Below are 15,727 nucleotides of genomic sequence, written 5' to 3' on the forward strand. Positions count from 1 at the left end.
GATGACCCGAACATCTGGATGGGATATATTTGCTCTTATTACTGTTTCTGTCCTCTATTCTTGCAGACTTTTCAGGATATTTCTTTTGTTGTTTTAGACTTGTGACCATCATATTTTTCTTCATCCCTGCGGCATTTTACTTCCTTGGTTGCTTCTGCTAACTGGCTTGCTCTTTGCCTTACCATGATACTCGTTTCCTCGTTCTTCTTTTCCTTCATATTTGTCTTCTTTTCACATAGCTATCCTTGTCCAGCTGTCACTTTAGTCTCCTTCCTTCCTTCCTTCCTTCCCAGATTCAGGATATTCCTATAGAACTCGTGTTGTGCGAGGCATGGGGTGCTTCATATTGGTTCCCTGGAGTGAAACTTGATTGACATAGTTCCCTATCCTTTTCTTGTCTGTGTCTACCACTGTGCCCCTCTCATGGGAATGTTTGTCCTGCATTGAAACCACCCATAGAATAACCTTATTCCAGTTTCTTGTTGCAGCTACTTGTCATTTATTTTACCTTGTGCTTAGTGCAGTAGAAAATGGAAAGCTGTAGAAAATTGGCCCTACCTTGCCTGTCCATAATATCTTCAAGAAGTTTTTGGCATTTAAAATTTCTCAAAATGTTTTACCATTTAAATTCCTCTGAGTTCATTGAATTTTTGGAAGAAACTGGTAGTGGTCTGATTACCATTCTCTGCCACCCACCTACCCACCTGCTTACCCCCCAAACCTCCTTTTTGTGAGTTTTCTTGCTAAATCAGGATTATACTTGAAGAAATCTTAGGGAGAAAGTTCGGCTTTTTTTTTTTTTTTTTTTTTTTTAAAGTAAGCTTTATGCCCAGCAAGGGGCTTAAATTCACAATCCAGAGATCAGGAGCCAAATGTTCTACTGACTGAGCCAACCAGGCACCCCTGGCCTTGTTTTGGGAAAGATTTTTGGTTAGTTTAACTGTAGATGCATGTGCTGAAGGAGATCTTTCAGGCTCTTATATCTCAATAACGGAAAAAGTTGGTATCTTAAATTCATTATTAACTGTAATTATTCCTAGTAACTGCTTACCTTTTCATATTCTTGATTGTGTCTTTGATAGAAAATGGTTCTTAATTTTTTTTTAAAGATTTATTTTTAGAGAGACAGGCAGAGCGTGAGTGGAAGCAGGGATAGAGGGAGAGAATCTTCAAGACTGCATGCTGAGCGTGGAGTCCAATGTAGGACTCTGTCCCATGACCCATGAAATCCATGACCTGAGCTGAGAGACCCAGAGTTGGATGCTTAAACAGCTGAGTCATCCAGGCGCCCCTAGTTCTTAACTTTAATGAGTACCATTTATTGGTCTTCTTTATGGATAATGTATTTGTGGCCCTTTAAGAAATCATTGCTTACCCCACAGTCATGAAGCTCTTCCCTAATACTATCTTCTAGAAACTTTGTTTTACTGATAATCTTCGCAGAATTTATTCTTGTATAATTGGTATATAATGTGAGGTGCAGTGCTAAGGATCATTTTTTTCTGCGTGGATCTTCTGTTTAACCAACACTATTGAAAAGCCTGTTGATCTTGCATTGTAACCCTTGGTATGTACATGTATGTTTATTTGTGCATTTTCTATATTTATTGGTCTTTTTAAAGAACCAGCTTTTGGTTTCATTGATTTTTCTTTTAGCTTCATTTCATTGCTTTCTGTTCTTTGTTATTTCTTTCTATTATGTTCTTCTATTCTTTCCTTTGTTTGAATTTGTTTCTCTTTCTCAAGTAGGTGATAGCTTAAATTAGGTAAACCTGAGGTCTTCCTTGTTTTCTGTCACGTGGTGCTATACATGTCCCCCAACATTTGTTATAACCCCCGTAATATAATGCTGTTGTGTTTAAGCAGTTACTTATCTTTTAAGGGGATTGAAAAGAGAAATATTTACAATTTCTAGGGATTTTTTCTTTGAATAGTTCCCTATTTCCATCTGATGTCATTTTCTTTCTGTGTGAATGGTTTACTTGAACGTCTTGTAGTGCTGTTCTTCTGGTAATGAATTCTTTCAGTTTTATGTCTGGAAGACTTGGTTTTGTCTTCATTTTTAAAATTTTCACTGAGGTATAATGGACTATGCCTTTTTAGTGGGGGATGGGAGGGCAGAGGGAGAGGGAGCCCAGTTTGGAGCCTGACGTGGGACTTGATCTCACAACCCTGTTTATGACCGGAGCCAAAATCAAGAGTCGGACACTTAACTGACTGAGCCACCAGGCATCCCTATGCCTTTTTTATTTAATTGAAGTACAACTGACACAGTGTTACATTAATTCCAGGTATATAACAGAGTGATTTGACAAGCCTGTACGTTTGCTCTGTTCACCGCAAGTGTAGCTCCCATCTGTCAGAATACAACCCTAATACTATTGACTGTATCCCCTGTGCTGTACTTTTTATTCCCATAACTTACTGCATAACTGGGAGTCTGCACCTCCCTCTCCCCTTCACCCCATTTTGCCTATGTCCCTATCCCCTGCCCTCTGGCAAGCACCAGTTTGTCCTCTATATTTATAGGTATGTTTCTGCTTTGATTTGTTTTTTTAGATTCCACATGTTAGTGAAATCATATGGTATTTGTCTTCTCTGACTTATTTCCCTTATGCCCTCTAGGTCCATCCATGTTTGAAAGATATTTTTTGCTGGCATAAAATCCTAGGTTGACAGTTTTTCTTTCAGTATTTAAGGGTGCTGCTTACATGTCCTGCATTATTTCCGATGAGAAGTTAGCTATCCTTCACATCTTTGGTCCAAGGAATGTTATGTATCTTTTTTTTCTCTCTCTTAAGATTTTTCTCTTTATATTAATAGTTTTAAACCATTTGTATAGTTCATTTTCTTTATGTTTCTTGTCCTTGTGATTCATTGACTTTTTTGGATCTCTAGGTTTATAATTTTCATGAAATTTAGAAAAATTTTGCCCTAGTCTTCAATTATTTTTCTTCCCCTTTCAATTTGAGAGACTGAGTTATACATATTTTAGGCTGCTTGAAATGATCACACAGCTTATTGATAATTACTTTTTTCCCAGTGTGTTTTTTCCTTTCTGTTTTTCATTTTGGAAAATTTCTATTACTGTCTTCAGGCTCCTTGATCTTTTATGGCACCTAACCAGCCATCAATCCCATTCAATATATTTTTCATATTAGACATTGTATTTTTCATCCCTAGAAGTCTCTTTTGGGTCTTCTTAATATTGTCCATGTCTCTCCTTGACCTGGTCATGATGATTCTACATTCTCAAACGTGTGAGATATGGTTAGAATAACTGTTTTTTGGGTTTTTTTCAAAGATTTTATTCATCCATGAGAGACACAGAGAGAGAGAGGCAGAGACATAGGCAGAGGGAGAAGCAGGTACTCTGCGGAGAGCCCGATGCAGCATTCAATCCCGAGACCAGGATCCCAACCTGAGCCAAAGGCAGATGCTCAACCACTGAGCCACCCAGGTGCCCCTAATAACTGTTCTTTGATTCTCGGCTTACTAATTCTGTCATCTATATCATTTCTGGATCTGTTTCTGTTGATTAATTTTTCTCCTTGTGGGTTCTAGTTCCCTGTTTCTTTGAATGTCTGATAATTTCTAACTAGATGCCAGGCATCGTTAATTTTACTTATTTGATTCTGGTATTTTTGTCTTCCTTTAAGAGCGTTGTTTAGGGACATAGTTAACTTACTTAGAAATAGTTTTCAAGGCTTGCTTTTTAAATTTTGTGATATGGGGCCACAGCAGCCTTTAATTGAGGGCTGATTATACCCCCCACTACTGAGGCAGTCTCCTCCTGGGTGGTCTACCCTGTGCCCTGCACTTTTGTGGGGTTTTCCCCCTCTAGATGGTAGGATCTCAAACTAAGTCTGCCCTGTGTGAGTCACTGGGACTGGTGCAGCCTCCTCTTTTCAGATAGCTCTTTCCTGGCCTCAGATATTCATATACACTCTTGCACTGATCAGTACTCAAGTGAAGAACTGAGAGAGGAACATTCTGTACATTGTCCTCAGAGTACTTCTCTGTGCACCTCTCTCCTTTCTAGTACTCTGTCCTAATTCCAGCATTCCTGAGTTAGTTGGATGTGGGCGAGCACCCCAAATCAATATCTTGTGTCTGAAATATAATTGTTAGGTATCATCTAGAGAACAAACTTGTGTCTTCAGTATTTCAGTGATGTTGAAGTTCTGAAGATAAAAGGAAAAGAAGAATAGGTTTTTTGCAGAAGAGAGGTCTAGTAAGATTGGATTGAAAAATAGTTGTGTTCTACATTAGTTAACCCAGATTGGCTATTTCTTTTTTATATATATATTCTGCTAGATTCAACTTACTAATGATTTTTGACTCTAAGATCATAATTTTTTTTTATTTTATTTATTTATTCATGAGAGACACACACAGAGAGAATGAGAGAGAGAGGCAGAGGGAGAAGCAGGTTCCATGCAGAGAGCCCAACGCGGGACTCGATCCCGGGTCTCCAGGATCACACCCTGGGCTGAAGACCGCGCTAAACTGCTGAGCCACCTGGGCTGCCTGACTCTAAGATTATTAAGATTTTCCTACAGGGCAGCTGGGTGGCTCAGCCATCTGTCTTTGGCTCAGGTCATGATCCTGGATCGAGCCCCACATCGGACTTCCCAGTTCATTGGGGGGTCTGCTTCTCCCTCTCTCCTAACCGTCCCCATTATTGTACTCTCAATAAATAAAATCTTAAAAAAGATTTTCCTTTTGTCATATTGTCCTTATTAATAAGTTTTTTTTTTTTTTTTTTTTGCAATCCTTCTTTTTTATTTTTTTTTTATTTTTATTTTTTTTATGATAGTCACACAGTGAGAGAGAGAGAGGCAGAGACACAGGCAGAGGGAGAAGCAGGCTCCATGCACCGGGAGCCCGATGTGGGACTCGATCCTGGGTCTCCAGGATCGCGCCCTGGGCCAAAGGCAGGCGCTAAACCGCTGCGCCACCCAGGGATCCCGCAATCCTTTTTTTAAAAAAAAGAATCTTCCTTTCTTTTCTGATATCCGGAATATTTTGTGTATGATTGGAATCATTTTTTCTTTGACTATTCTTGAATAGAGCTCATGATAGAACCGTTTAGGCCAGGAGTTTTGTGTGTGTATTTCATAACTGATTTAATTTTAGTTAATGGATATAGATTTTGGGATCTAATAATACTACCTGTACTTATATTGTCATTTCAGATAGATAGGTCATTTCTTTTTGTTCTCTTCACAACCTTGGGAGATAGGCGAACCAGCTCTCATGATTTCACAGGTGAGGAAAGCAGCATAGTGAGAATGCAGTAGGTGGCAGGCCTGTCACTGCTGGTAAATGATGGCCACTGGCTTTTCTCTGCCCTGTCTGCTACTCTTCCTCCACAACCAGGTGTGAAATATAGATGTTACAGCATGTTAGAAGTGGGAGGCATGTTGAGATTGTCTGTTTAGGGACCACAGGTCCCATAGACCTGTGCAGGTCTGCAAACTAGATCAGCACGGAACTTCTGAATACACTTTGGAAACTTGTATGATAATGACGGAACATGCCGCAACATCCAGGTGCATCTGTCCATTTATTGTCAACTTGAGAACTGCTGACCTGTTCTGTCCTCCCCACCATTACAGAGTGTTTTCAAACAATTGCTTTGGCAAGTGACTCTTACCTGAACTTTACTTTCCCTTTAAGACTAGCTGTTTCTCCTCTCTTTCTTTCTATTAATAACCCTTCCATTCCCCTAGTTATGCAAGTTCAAAGTCATTGAGTCATTATTGACTTTCTTATCCTTCATATGCAGTCACCAAATTGAGTTCATTCTTTTATGATAATGGCCCTCATAGGTTTTGTTCTTTCTATTATCTCTGGGGCCTTTTCCTTAGTCACTCCCTTGCCCTTCAGTTGCTCGGTGTTGGCGGTGAAATCTGTAGTCCTTCCTGCACTGTGCTCCTGTTTATCATTTCCAACGGTTTTTCCCACTCTGCCTTCGAGGCCTCAGCTGTACTTTAAATCCTTTATGTCTGAGATGGAATTTATTTCCTGCCCCAGATCTGCTCTTGCTCCTGTTCCATGATCTTCCACTCATGGAAACGGCCATGTGAGTCGTGTCCCTTGCATCTTCCTCTCCCAGTTGACAAGACTTGCCTTTTATACATTCAGGATGCCTTCCGTCTTCTGCAGTCCTGCTGCTGCCACACTGGTGTGGGTTCTTGTTACATGTCACCTGGAGTTTTATGATTTCCTCCGTGCCCTCTTCCCTGTCTCTTCCTCATTTCTTTTTTTTTTCCTCTTCCTCATTTCTACCTGATGACGGCGTAATCTTTCTCACGCATGGCTCTATTAGTGTTATCTATTGTTTTCAAACTGAAGTTCTCCACCACCAGTAGAATAAAGATTAAACTCTTTCATCTGGTGTTTAGGTTTAGAAAGTTCTCCTTACCCGCCGTCATTCACTTACGTGCACCAGCCACATCTTAGCCAAAGCGAGCTACTTAGTACTTGTGTTACCTGTCCGTCTCTGAAGCCAGCCTTGTATTCCTTTATCCTTGTAAGACATCCTTTTTCTTCTCTTCAAATTCTACACCCTCTTGATGATTCAGTTCTTTTCTCTTTTTTTTAAGATTTTATTTATTCATGAGAGACACAAAGAGAGAGAGGCAGAGACATAGGCAGAGGGAGAAGCAGGCAAGCAGGCTCCCTTTGGGGAGCCTGATACAGGACTCGATCCCAGGACCCCGGGGTCATGCCCTGGGCCAAAGGCAGACACGCTCAACCACTGAGCCACCCAGGGGTCCCGACAGTTCAGTTCTGTTGGCATCTCCTCTACAAAGCCCCTCATCCTGCAGTCTTGCTAGTGAACTTCAGTAGCACTTTAGCCATATCTGTACCTCTCTCTGTCACTTATTGTTCTCTGCCTCACATCAAAGGTTATTTATAGTACCTCCTGGCTCGACTAGAATTCCCAAATGAAAACCTGCTATGGGACTTCGGGGAACAATTCAAAATAAAGATTCCTGGGTCCCATTCCATGGAAATTCTGGTTCAGTAGATCTCAAAGTGTGAAAAGCTCCTAGATTTTTCTAATGGAAGGTCAGATACTTGAATCCTCAGGCAGCCTGCTCCACGGTTTTAGTTACTGATTCAATCTTTTGAATTGTTTAACTTTGGCAATGTGTTTATCTTGTCTAAACTGCATTGTAAGCCGCTTAAATTTTTTTCTCCTTTATAGTACTCAACATAGTAGACATACAGCAAATGTTGAATGCTAAATAAATGAAAAGATTGAAGTAAGAGCCTTCAGTTGGTATATTTGTAGTAGTCACTCTACTGAAGAGAAATACTTCTTAGGACTTATTTTTTAGACCAGAAGTTTGCGAAGTAACCTATATGGGCTATTCTGAAGGAAAAGAGAATGAAACCACTTAACAAAGTTGAGAGAAACCAAGCAATGATTTACAGAAGATTGGTAGTATATGGTTGGTAGTATCACGTGTGTGCCATTTAAAGAAGGTAAAATAACACCAGTTTTCAAGTCTAGTGTATATTATCCTTAACAGTAAAAAGTGAGATTACATTTATTCCATAAAAAAGTGACCTTTGTAATCTCACTGGGGGCAGACATGGTGACTAACCATTGACTCTCTCGTGGAGTCTAGACGTGGTCTCAGCATCTTTTCAAGGTAGCACTCTAGTGCGGTCCGCCAGTTGGTCACAGTAGCATGATGCACAGCCACCTCTGTGTAATCCCTGGAGTATGCGGTGTTGTTTAAGGTATCTCCTGTGTTAAAAATAAAAACAATAATAATAATAATAAATACTCGAGAATGATTACAACCCACATTCTGTAAGTGCCTGGCAAGAAAAGGGTAGTTAAAGCCAGTACATCTGAAAGGGCAGCTCTTTGATAAGACACTGGTGGAATTCAGTGCTCTATTTCTGGTACGACCTCTCTTTAATGAAATGATGCTGAGTGTTTCCTCATCCCTGCCCTGTCATTTACTCAGACTTTGTAGTCAGCAAAGGTAAAGGAATGATTTTCTTCCTGAGAACCCCCTAGTCTCTTAAAATTCAGAAGAGCCTGATGTATGAAGTATTTTAACTGTGACATGCGGAGCAAGGGAAGCATCTGAAGGCATTGGGTGGTCTCTGCTGCCTTATTTATTGTTGACATACCGTACTTGCCTTCAGCTCTGGAAAGCCCCTCCTTGGTGACATTGGTGGTCACCTGCCACAGATTTTAACCCCTTTGCACCCGACCAGCTTCCTCACCCGCCCCCCCCACTCAGCCTAACTTTTAATCGGTTTCTTACTTCTCTCCCTGCGCTTTCCAGGTCAGATGACGATGATACGGAGAGTAGGAGCTCCAGGGTGACCCAACTTTGCACTTACTTTCAGCAGAAATATAAGCACCTCTGCCGCCTGGAACGGGCAGAATCGCGTCAAAAGAAATGCCGGCACACGTTTAGGAAAGCCCTGCTGCAGGCGGCCAGCCGGGAGCCCGAGAGCACTGGGCAGCTGATGCAGGACCTGCGCAGAGCGGCGTGCCGCCGCACCAGGTGAGCGCAGCCGCCTCTCGGCACCTCGCCTCGGCTCTCTGTATTTGTGGGTTTGTGTTGTTTTGTTTTGTTTTGTTTTGTTTAAGATTTTTAAAAAATTTATTGGGCAGCCCAGGTGGCTCCGCGGTTTAGCGCCGCCTTCAGCCCAGGGCGTGATCCTGGAGACCTGGGATCGAGTTTCGCGTCGGGCTCCCTGCATGGAGCCTGCTTCTCCCTCTGCCTGTGTCTCTGCCTCTCTCTGTGTGCGTCTCTGTGTGTCTCTCATGAATAAATAAAATCTTTAAAAAAAATTTATTCATGAGAGAGAGAGAGAGAGGCACAGACAGATAGTGGGAGAAGCAGGCTCCACGCAGGGAGCCCGACGCGGGACTCGATCCAAGACCCTGGGGTCAAGCCCTGGGCCAGAGGCAGACACTCAAGCAGTGAGTCGCGGAGCCACCCAGGCGCCTGCGTTTTCTGTGTGTTTCGAGGGCATCGTTGAGACACAGTGGGCAGTGGGCGTTTAAGCCTGAAATAATCAGGCGTTGGCATTTTGGGTTTGTGGCTCAGATAAAGTTCTACACATGTGCAGAAGAACAGCGCCACAAGCTGTCAGTAAAAGCCTGGCTGTTATTTTGCCAGAGTTTGACTAGAATTTATTCAGTAACGTATTTGGGAATGTTACCTGTCTTTAAAAAGATAACAATGCTTAAAAATTTCATGTATTAGAAGTAATATTTATAGTTGTTGGGGTTTTTGTTTTGTTTTACTACAGAAGTAGTATTTTAGATTTCTTAAATTATTTTAAAGTTTTCTTTCTAGTGTATTTTCTGTCTTCAGAATACTACATTGCATTTCTTTTGGGGGGGGGGGAATCTTTTCTGTTTGTAATCCAGGTATTTGCTTGTTATAAATTTGAAAAAATAGAACATAAAGAAGGGAGACATTTCCACGATATCACTGCACAAAACCGAGAATGAGTACTATGAGCATTTTGATTGTTTCCTTCTAGTCTTTTTTTCTTCGTGTATGTATGCGTGTGTAAGGAATCCCCAGTGAGCCATGCTTATGTATTAAAGCGCAAAATTGAGGTCAAGCCATGTGCATAATATATTTTCTCCTTTTTTCCATTTAATATTGGAATATGACGTTTTTCTCATTGTAATAATTCTTTAAAACATGGCTTTTAATGGCTTTATAATATGACGTCAGTCCTTGGACTGTTTCTGTTTTATGTATGTATTTAAGTAAAACTGGGTCTGTATACTTTAACAGCTGTGTCCAGTTTTTTTCCCTTAAAAATATATTATAGCTATCCCCCTATGTTCTTAGAAATTATTATGAAAACATGATTTTTAATGTGTGTGTACTATTTCCTTGACTAAAATTCCATATATTGGGTATTTAGAGTTATTTGATTTTTCAGTGAAGAAATTATGGTGTTATTACCATTTTGGAAATTAGGTGGTGAAGACTAAATAATTACTTATTTAGGTTATGTACCTTTTAAAAATACTAGCTTAATTGGATTGAAATATTCCAAAATATATTCATATTTAATTAAAGAAATAATTTTACAATTTAGAAGGCATAGTTCTTTATGGAGTTTATTGTTTCACACTTTTTTTTTTTTTTTTCACATAACAGCCTTCAGGTATACACACACATACACACACACATTTTTAGGAGCTTATATACCAAAATATTAGCAGTGGCTATCTCTAAAGGGTGGTATTATTGATAAAGTAAAAAAAAAAAATAAGTAGTCTGTTTGTTCTAATTTTTGTATAGTGATCACGAATCAGAGTGAGAGGGTTTAAAACAAAACTAAAAAAAGATAACCTTTGTTTTATAGCTACTGATCATATTTTTTAGCAGATATTTTTGAAATTTCAGTTTGCTTTTCTGTATTTCGGTGTTCATTATATTTGTCATAAAAAGAATAACCTGTTTTTCAAATGCATATATTAAAAACTACTATGCCCTTAAGAATTTTCTGTTGCTTGGCATATTCAGAGTTGTTTGAAACTTTGTATGTGATCTAATATGCCTACATAATGATTGCTGCCTGCAGTATATTCCCTCACTCTAGGAGCCCCCACTCCTGTGTAGGGGAGAAGGTAGTGTCTATTCTAGAACATCTTTTAAGTATTAGCTTATTTACTGAGAGATTTATTTTCTCAGAGAAACATTCCCAGGTTCCCCTATGTTAGGATACCCTCTTATATGTGCCTGTTGTGCTCTGTACTCTGCTTCATTGTAGAATTGTATATTAATATTTCTGTCAGGCTAGACAGTCATCTTTTTTTTTTTTTTTTTTTAAGATTTTATTTATTTGAGAGAGAGAATACAAGCAGCGGGGAATGGGGGGCGGCCAGCAGAGAGAGAAAGACTCCCCGCTGAGCAGGGAGCCCCACGCCAGGCTGGATCCCAGGATCCTGAGATCATGATCCGAGCTGAAGACAGATGCTCAACCAACAGAGCCACCCAGGCGCCCCAAGCTAGACAGTCATTTTTGTGAGGGCAGGAGCAATGTACTTTTTTTTTAATCTCTAGCATTGATGAATAAATGGATAGAATTAAATAAGTGAAGAGACACTTGTTCTCTATTTGAAAGAATTCACTGATTTGACATAGGTTTTAAAATAATGATACCTAACATTTATGTTAGTTAAGGCTTTCAAGTGTACAATTTCAGTAGAGACTTCGTTTTGTCCAGCTTGAAGCAATCTGTATGTAGAGCATTGATTGTGTACATTGAATCTAGTATATTATTATGACCTTGTCAAAGGTGTAAGTAAGGGACTGTACTCTTTTGAGTTTGAGACAATTTGGTATTTGTGTAGAAAACTGTATTTATCTATGATTTTTAACCGGCAGAATCAATCCCCTACCACACACTCCTGCTTTTTTTCTTTTTTCTTTTTTTTAATTTTTTTAATTTTTTAATTTTTTTTTTAATTTTTATTTATTTAGGATAGTCACAGTGAGAGAAAGAGAGAGAGGCAGAGACACAGGCAGAGGGAGAAGCAGGCTCCATGCACTGGGAGCCCGATGTGGGATTCGATCCCGGGTCTCCAGGATCGCGCCCTGGGCCAAAGGCAGGCGCCAAACTGCTGCGCCACCCAGGGATCCTCCCCCCCCCCTTTTTTTTTTTTTTTACACTCCTGCTTTTTTTCAAAACATTTCCCAAACCATCATCAGTGATTTGGGGGAAAAAAAAATTTCATGATAACTAAATTACTAAACAGATACCAAGGTGAACTCTAATACTCAGTTCTCAAATTTATTTGTTGTCATTTGGTTATGTCACTCATGTTTAATAAAAGGTTTATTGCCCAGTGCCTCCCTGATAATCGTTTAACAGTGAACCAAAATCATTTGTTGGTGATTGGTAGTGTAGTACTTTATATTTTAGGCTCAAAAAATCAGCTGTCAGCTATTTGATATTTTTGCTTTCAAAGACTAATTTCACAAAAGACTTTTTTTTTTTTTTTTTTTTTTTTTTAAGATTTTGGTTTCTTTTATTCATGAGAGAAAGAGGCAGAGACATAGGCAGAAGCAGGCTCCCTGCAGGAAGCCCGATGTGGGATTCGATCCCAGGACCCCGGGATCACGCCAAGTCAAAGTCAGATGCTCAACCGCTGAGCCACCCAGGCACCCCTCAAAAGACATTTAAAAAGTTGCTTTTAAATGTTTTACAAGTTAAAACTTTAATGACTGCTTTTTAATAGATATTCTTTAACATACAGTTTGAATATAAACTGAGTAACATTTTTCTTTCTCATCTAATAGCTTTGTCATATATATTGGTGAATATGTGGAATAAGCCACTGAAATAGGTTAAGTATATAAACTCAAATCTGAGTATCTTGTAGCCAACAATCCTGCAGAGGCTAGTGTTGTTTGTGTAGAAACTATTGTGAAGGGAGAGGATCTAATCATACAAAAGGGAACCTTGTAGTAGATGTTTTCACATTAAAAAACATCAAAATGTTTTGGTAAATTCTCCCTTTGTTTTGTTGGGATTATTTGGATAATAAAATCTAACATCAGGCATTTTTACCTCAATTATCCAGGGGGGGTATTGAAATTCTGACTGAGTTTATTTTACTGTTTAAGAGAAAGATTGTTGAGTTGGAACATATCATCAGTTTTACAAAATGAAACCGGTAGTTCCCTCTGAAGTCTAGGTTAGATAAAAATGAGGTAATGTGTTATACGCTAGGCTTGATAGATGGCTGAACAGATTACTGAAGTGTCCCACAAAAATAATCCATTCAATATAGAGAACTGCCTTCTATTTAATCTAGACCAAGAGAATGGGATAAACTGCTGCAATAGTACAGCTTCATTTGAAATTGTGTATCCTTTTTACAGACCTAACTTAATGGCTCACTTCCCAGCTCTTGTGATTCTGATGTATCTTGCAGAACTTACTTTTTTTTTTTTTTCCCAGAACTCTTAGTTAAAGCAACTTTGATGGCAGCTCCTGGTTCTCTGTTTGCATTTACTATGTATATGAAAGTTATAGTGAGGGATCCCTGGGTGGCGCAGCGGTTTGGCGCCTGCCTTTGGCCCAGGGCGCGATCCTGGAGACCCGGGATCGAATCCCACATCGGGCTCCCGGTGCATGGAGCCTGCTTCTCCCTCTGCCTGTGTCTCTGCCTCTCTCTCTCTCACACTGTGTGCCTATCATAAATAAATTAAAAAAAAAAAAAAAAAAAGAAAAAAAGTTATAGTGAAATTTTGTTTAGATTTTCTGTAAATTCGTATGTAATTTGGGTTCTATATGACCTTCTAATCAGTATAAATCATTCCACTGAAATTCTTAGATACAGAAACAATTCAAAAGATAATTTTGATGCCCCACGTGCGATTTTAGTATATTATGTAGATGCTTTTTCTACCTCAGACATGTGTAAAGTCCTACCAGTTTGTGATGCATAAGAGAGTCAAATAAACAGGACAGTTTTATGCTTCTAAGAACTTCATTATTGTTTATTTTTATTTTTTAATGTTTGTATAAAACTATGGAAAGATCCCATTAACTAGTGAAATGAATACTTAATATAGAAGGACTGGGAACTGGCAAATTGGGACAAGGGTAGAAAAGAAACTCTTGGCTGCCTAACTTTTTATTCTTTGGTGTTTCTGGAACCATGTGAATGCATCAAATATTTAAATGTTGAATATACAGAGTGGAGATAACATTTAATGAAAGATGGAGTTGCACATATTATAAAAAGTTGTAAAAATATATCCAAAGTGAGTTCATTTTGGAGAGCAAATCAGTTACTTCTGCAGGTCATTATCCCCTTCCTCCTATATTAGATCAAGTTTTTTGCAGCTTGACATGACCAAAATCTAATGAGGATAATAATACCAGCAACTAACAACCATTGACCATTTACTAGGTATTATACTACCTACTATATGTGATAAGTATTTTAGATGTGTTGTATCTTTTGGTGCTTACCTATCAGTCAAAAGTACTCTTATCTTCACTTGATAGGTGAAAAAGTTGATGCTTAAGCAAGGCTAAGTAACTTGCCCAAGATCACGCAGCTGGAGGAGGTAGAGCTGAGATTCAGAATTAGGCCTGACTGATCTAGGCTCATGTTCTTTATCACTTTTTTGTTTATTCACTGCCTCTTAGTAAAAGGAACCAGAAATAACACTTAAAATAGGAAAAAAACAGGGATAGTTGAAATCGATAATAATACAATAATTGTTTTGTCAGTAGATTGGGGAAATACTGGAACTGGTCGTTATAACTCCTATTTACCTTTAGTTGATGAACATAGGTAAAATGTTGGTGTTACGATCTGCTAACATAGTGCTGAAAAGTTGCCCTGGATTCTTAAAGCATTTTTCAAAGTTAATTTTTCTCTTTGCTTTCTTAGCATAAGCCGGACCAAGTCGAGGGAGGTAGAGCCAGCAGCATGCAGTGGAACCATGAAGGGTGAACGGTGCCCTAACAGAGCCCTTCCATTCACCAGACATTGTTTCCAGCGTATCCTCTTAACTGAATTGAATGTGCATTGAAAAGTATTCACTCATTGGGCGCTAGTATTTCATTCTTAAGCCAAGGAAATGACTTCTATAATCAGAACTATTTTATGTTTAAAATTTTTATACAACTTCTCTTTTTCATGATGTCTTCCTAATAATTTTTTCTCTGCTTCTGTCATTGTGACTCTTTATTCAAGAATTACATTAGAATCTGCGAAACCGATACCAAGTAGCAGATTTCTTCCGTGGCCATCACTTAAATTAAAAGAATTCTGGTTCTTGCAGTGGTTCTTGTGAGAAGCAACTATAACACTCATTGATGGAGAAATCATGTCCTATTATTCAAAAACTGATTTTAGTCTTCCAAGAAAGTTACGCACAATGTGCCTTTTGGTCTGGGAATAATTTCTTTTTATGGAGCACAGTGCTGATTTGAAATGAAAGAAAGATAAACATCACTGACTAGGAAAGAAGATACATTAAGACAGAATATACTTGAGGAAAACCTTTGTGGTAAAGGGCTTCAGGCTGGTTATGAAATCTTATTACTCTCACTTTTATTAAACATTTAAAATTGAGTAGCATTTAAAAAATTTATACAGTAGCAATTACTTGCTCTTCTTTATTATCTTTGACTTTTTTGCCCTCCTTTCTGTTCTTTGTCATTAAATTTTCACAACTTTTTTAGCAGCCCTTTCTGCACAGCAAAGGTTTTATAAATAGCCTTAACTATAAAAGCATAAAGGTAAAACAGAAAGGTACCTTCTTGATAGGGTGTAAAGTATGTCTTGAGGAAATGTGCTAGGAGCTAAAAGTTTGGATGCTTAGAAATGTTGACAAAGTAAAGGTGATGTTCCAGTTTTAATGGTAAAGTTTTGATGTAAAAGTAATTTTTCATAAGTTATAAATTTGAATTTTGTGTTAGAAATGGGAAATGGAAAATCAAATTTGGATAGATGAGCTTTTTTTAATTATATCTTAAAATTTTTATTCTTGATGAGAATTATATGTGAAAGTTTTCCTTAAAAGAGAGTGATTTTTTTCTAACCATTGTAGTGGAATTTTTAGGAGATAGTGTATTTAAGAAGGAAACAACCCTCTGTTTTCCAAATAACAAAAATCAGAATGTCCATAAAGGAGACTCCTATTCGGAGCCCTTAGCAAAATAGTCTCCTTTAGTAATATGT

At 38.6% G+C, this 15,727-nt stretch overlaps 1 protein-coding gene across 6 annotated transcripts in view; it reads left to right on the top strand.

The window, feature by feature from the left end:
• Positions 1-15,727, top strand: part of INO80D (INO80 complex subunit D) — a 68,387-nt gene that overhangs the window by 32,555 nt on the left and 20,105 nt on the right. For all 6 annotated transcript variants that reach the window (XM_072742135.1, XM_072742136.1, XM_072742134.1 and 3 more), the window contains 2 exons: positions 8,322-8,546; positions 14,432-14,541. In XM_072742135.1, coding sequence (XP_072598236.1) covers positions 8,322-8,546; positions 14,432-14,541 — 335 coding nt within the window. The remainder of the gene's footprint in view (positions 1-8,321; positions 8,547-14,431; positions 14,542-15,727) is intronic.

Source organism: Vulpes vulpes, chromosome 16, assembly GCF_048418805.1.
Source record: "Vulpes vulpes isolate BD-2025 chromosome 16, VulVul3, whole genome shotgun sequence".
NCBI lineage: Eukaryota > Metazoa > Chordata > Mammalia > Carnivora > Canidae > Vulpes > Vulpes vulpes.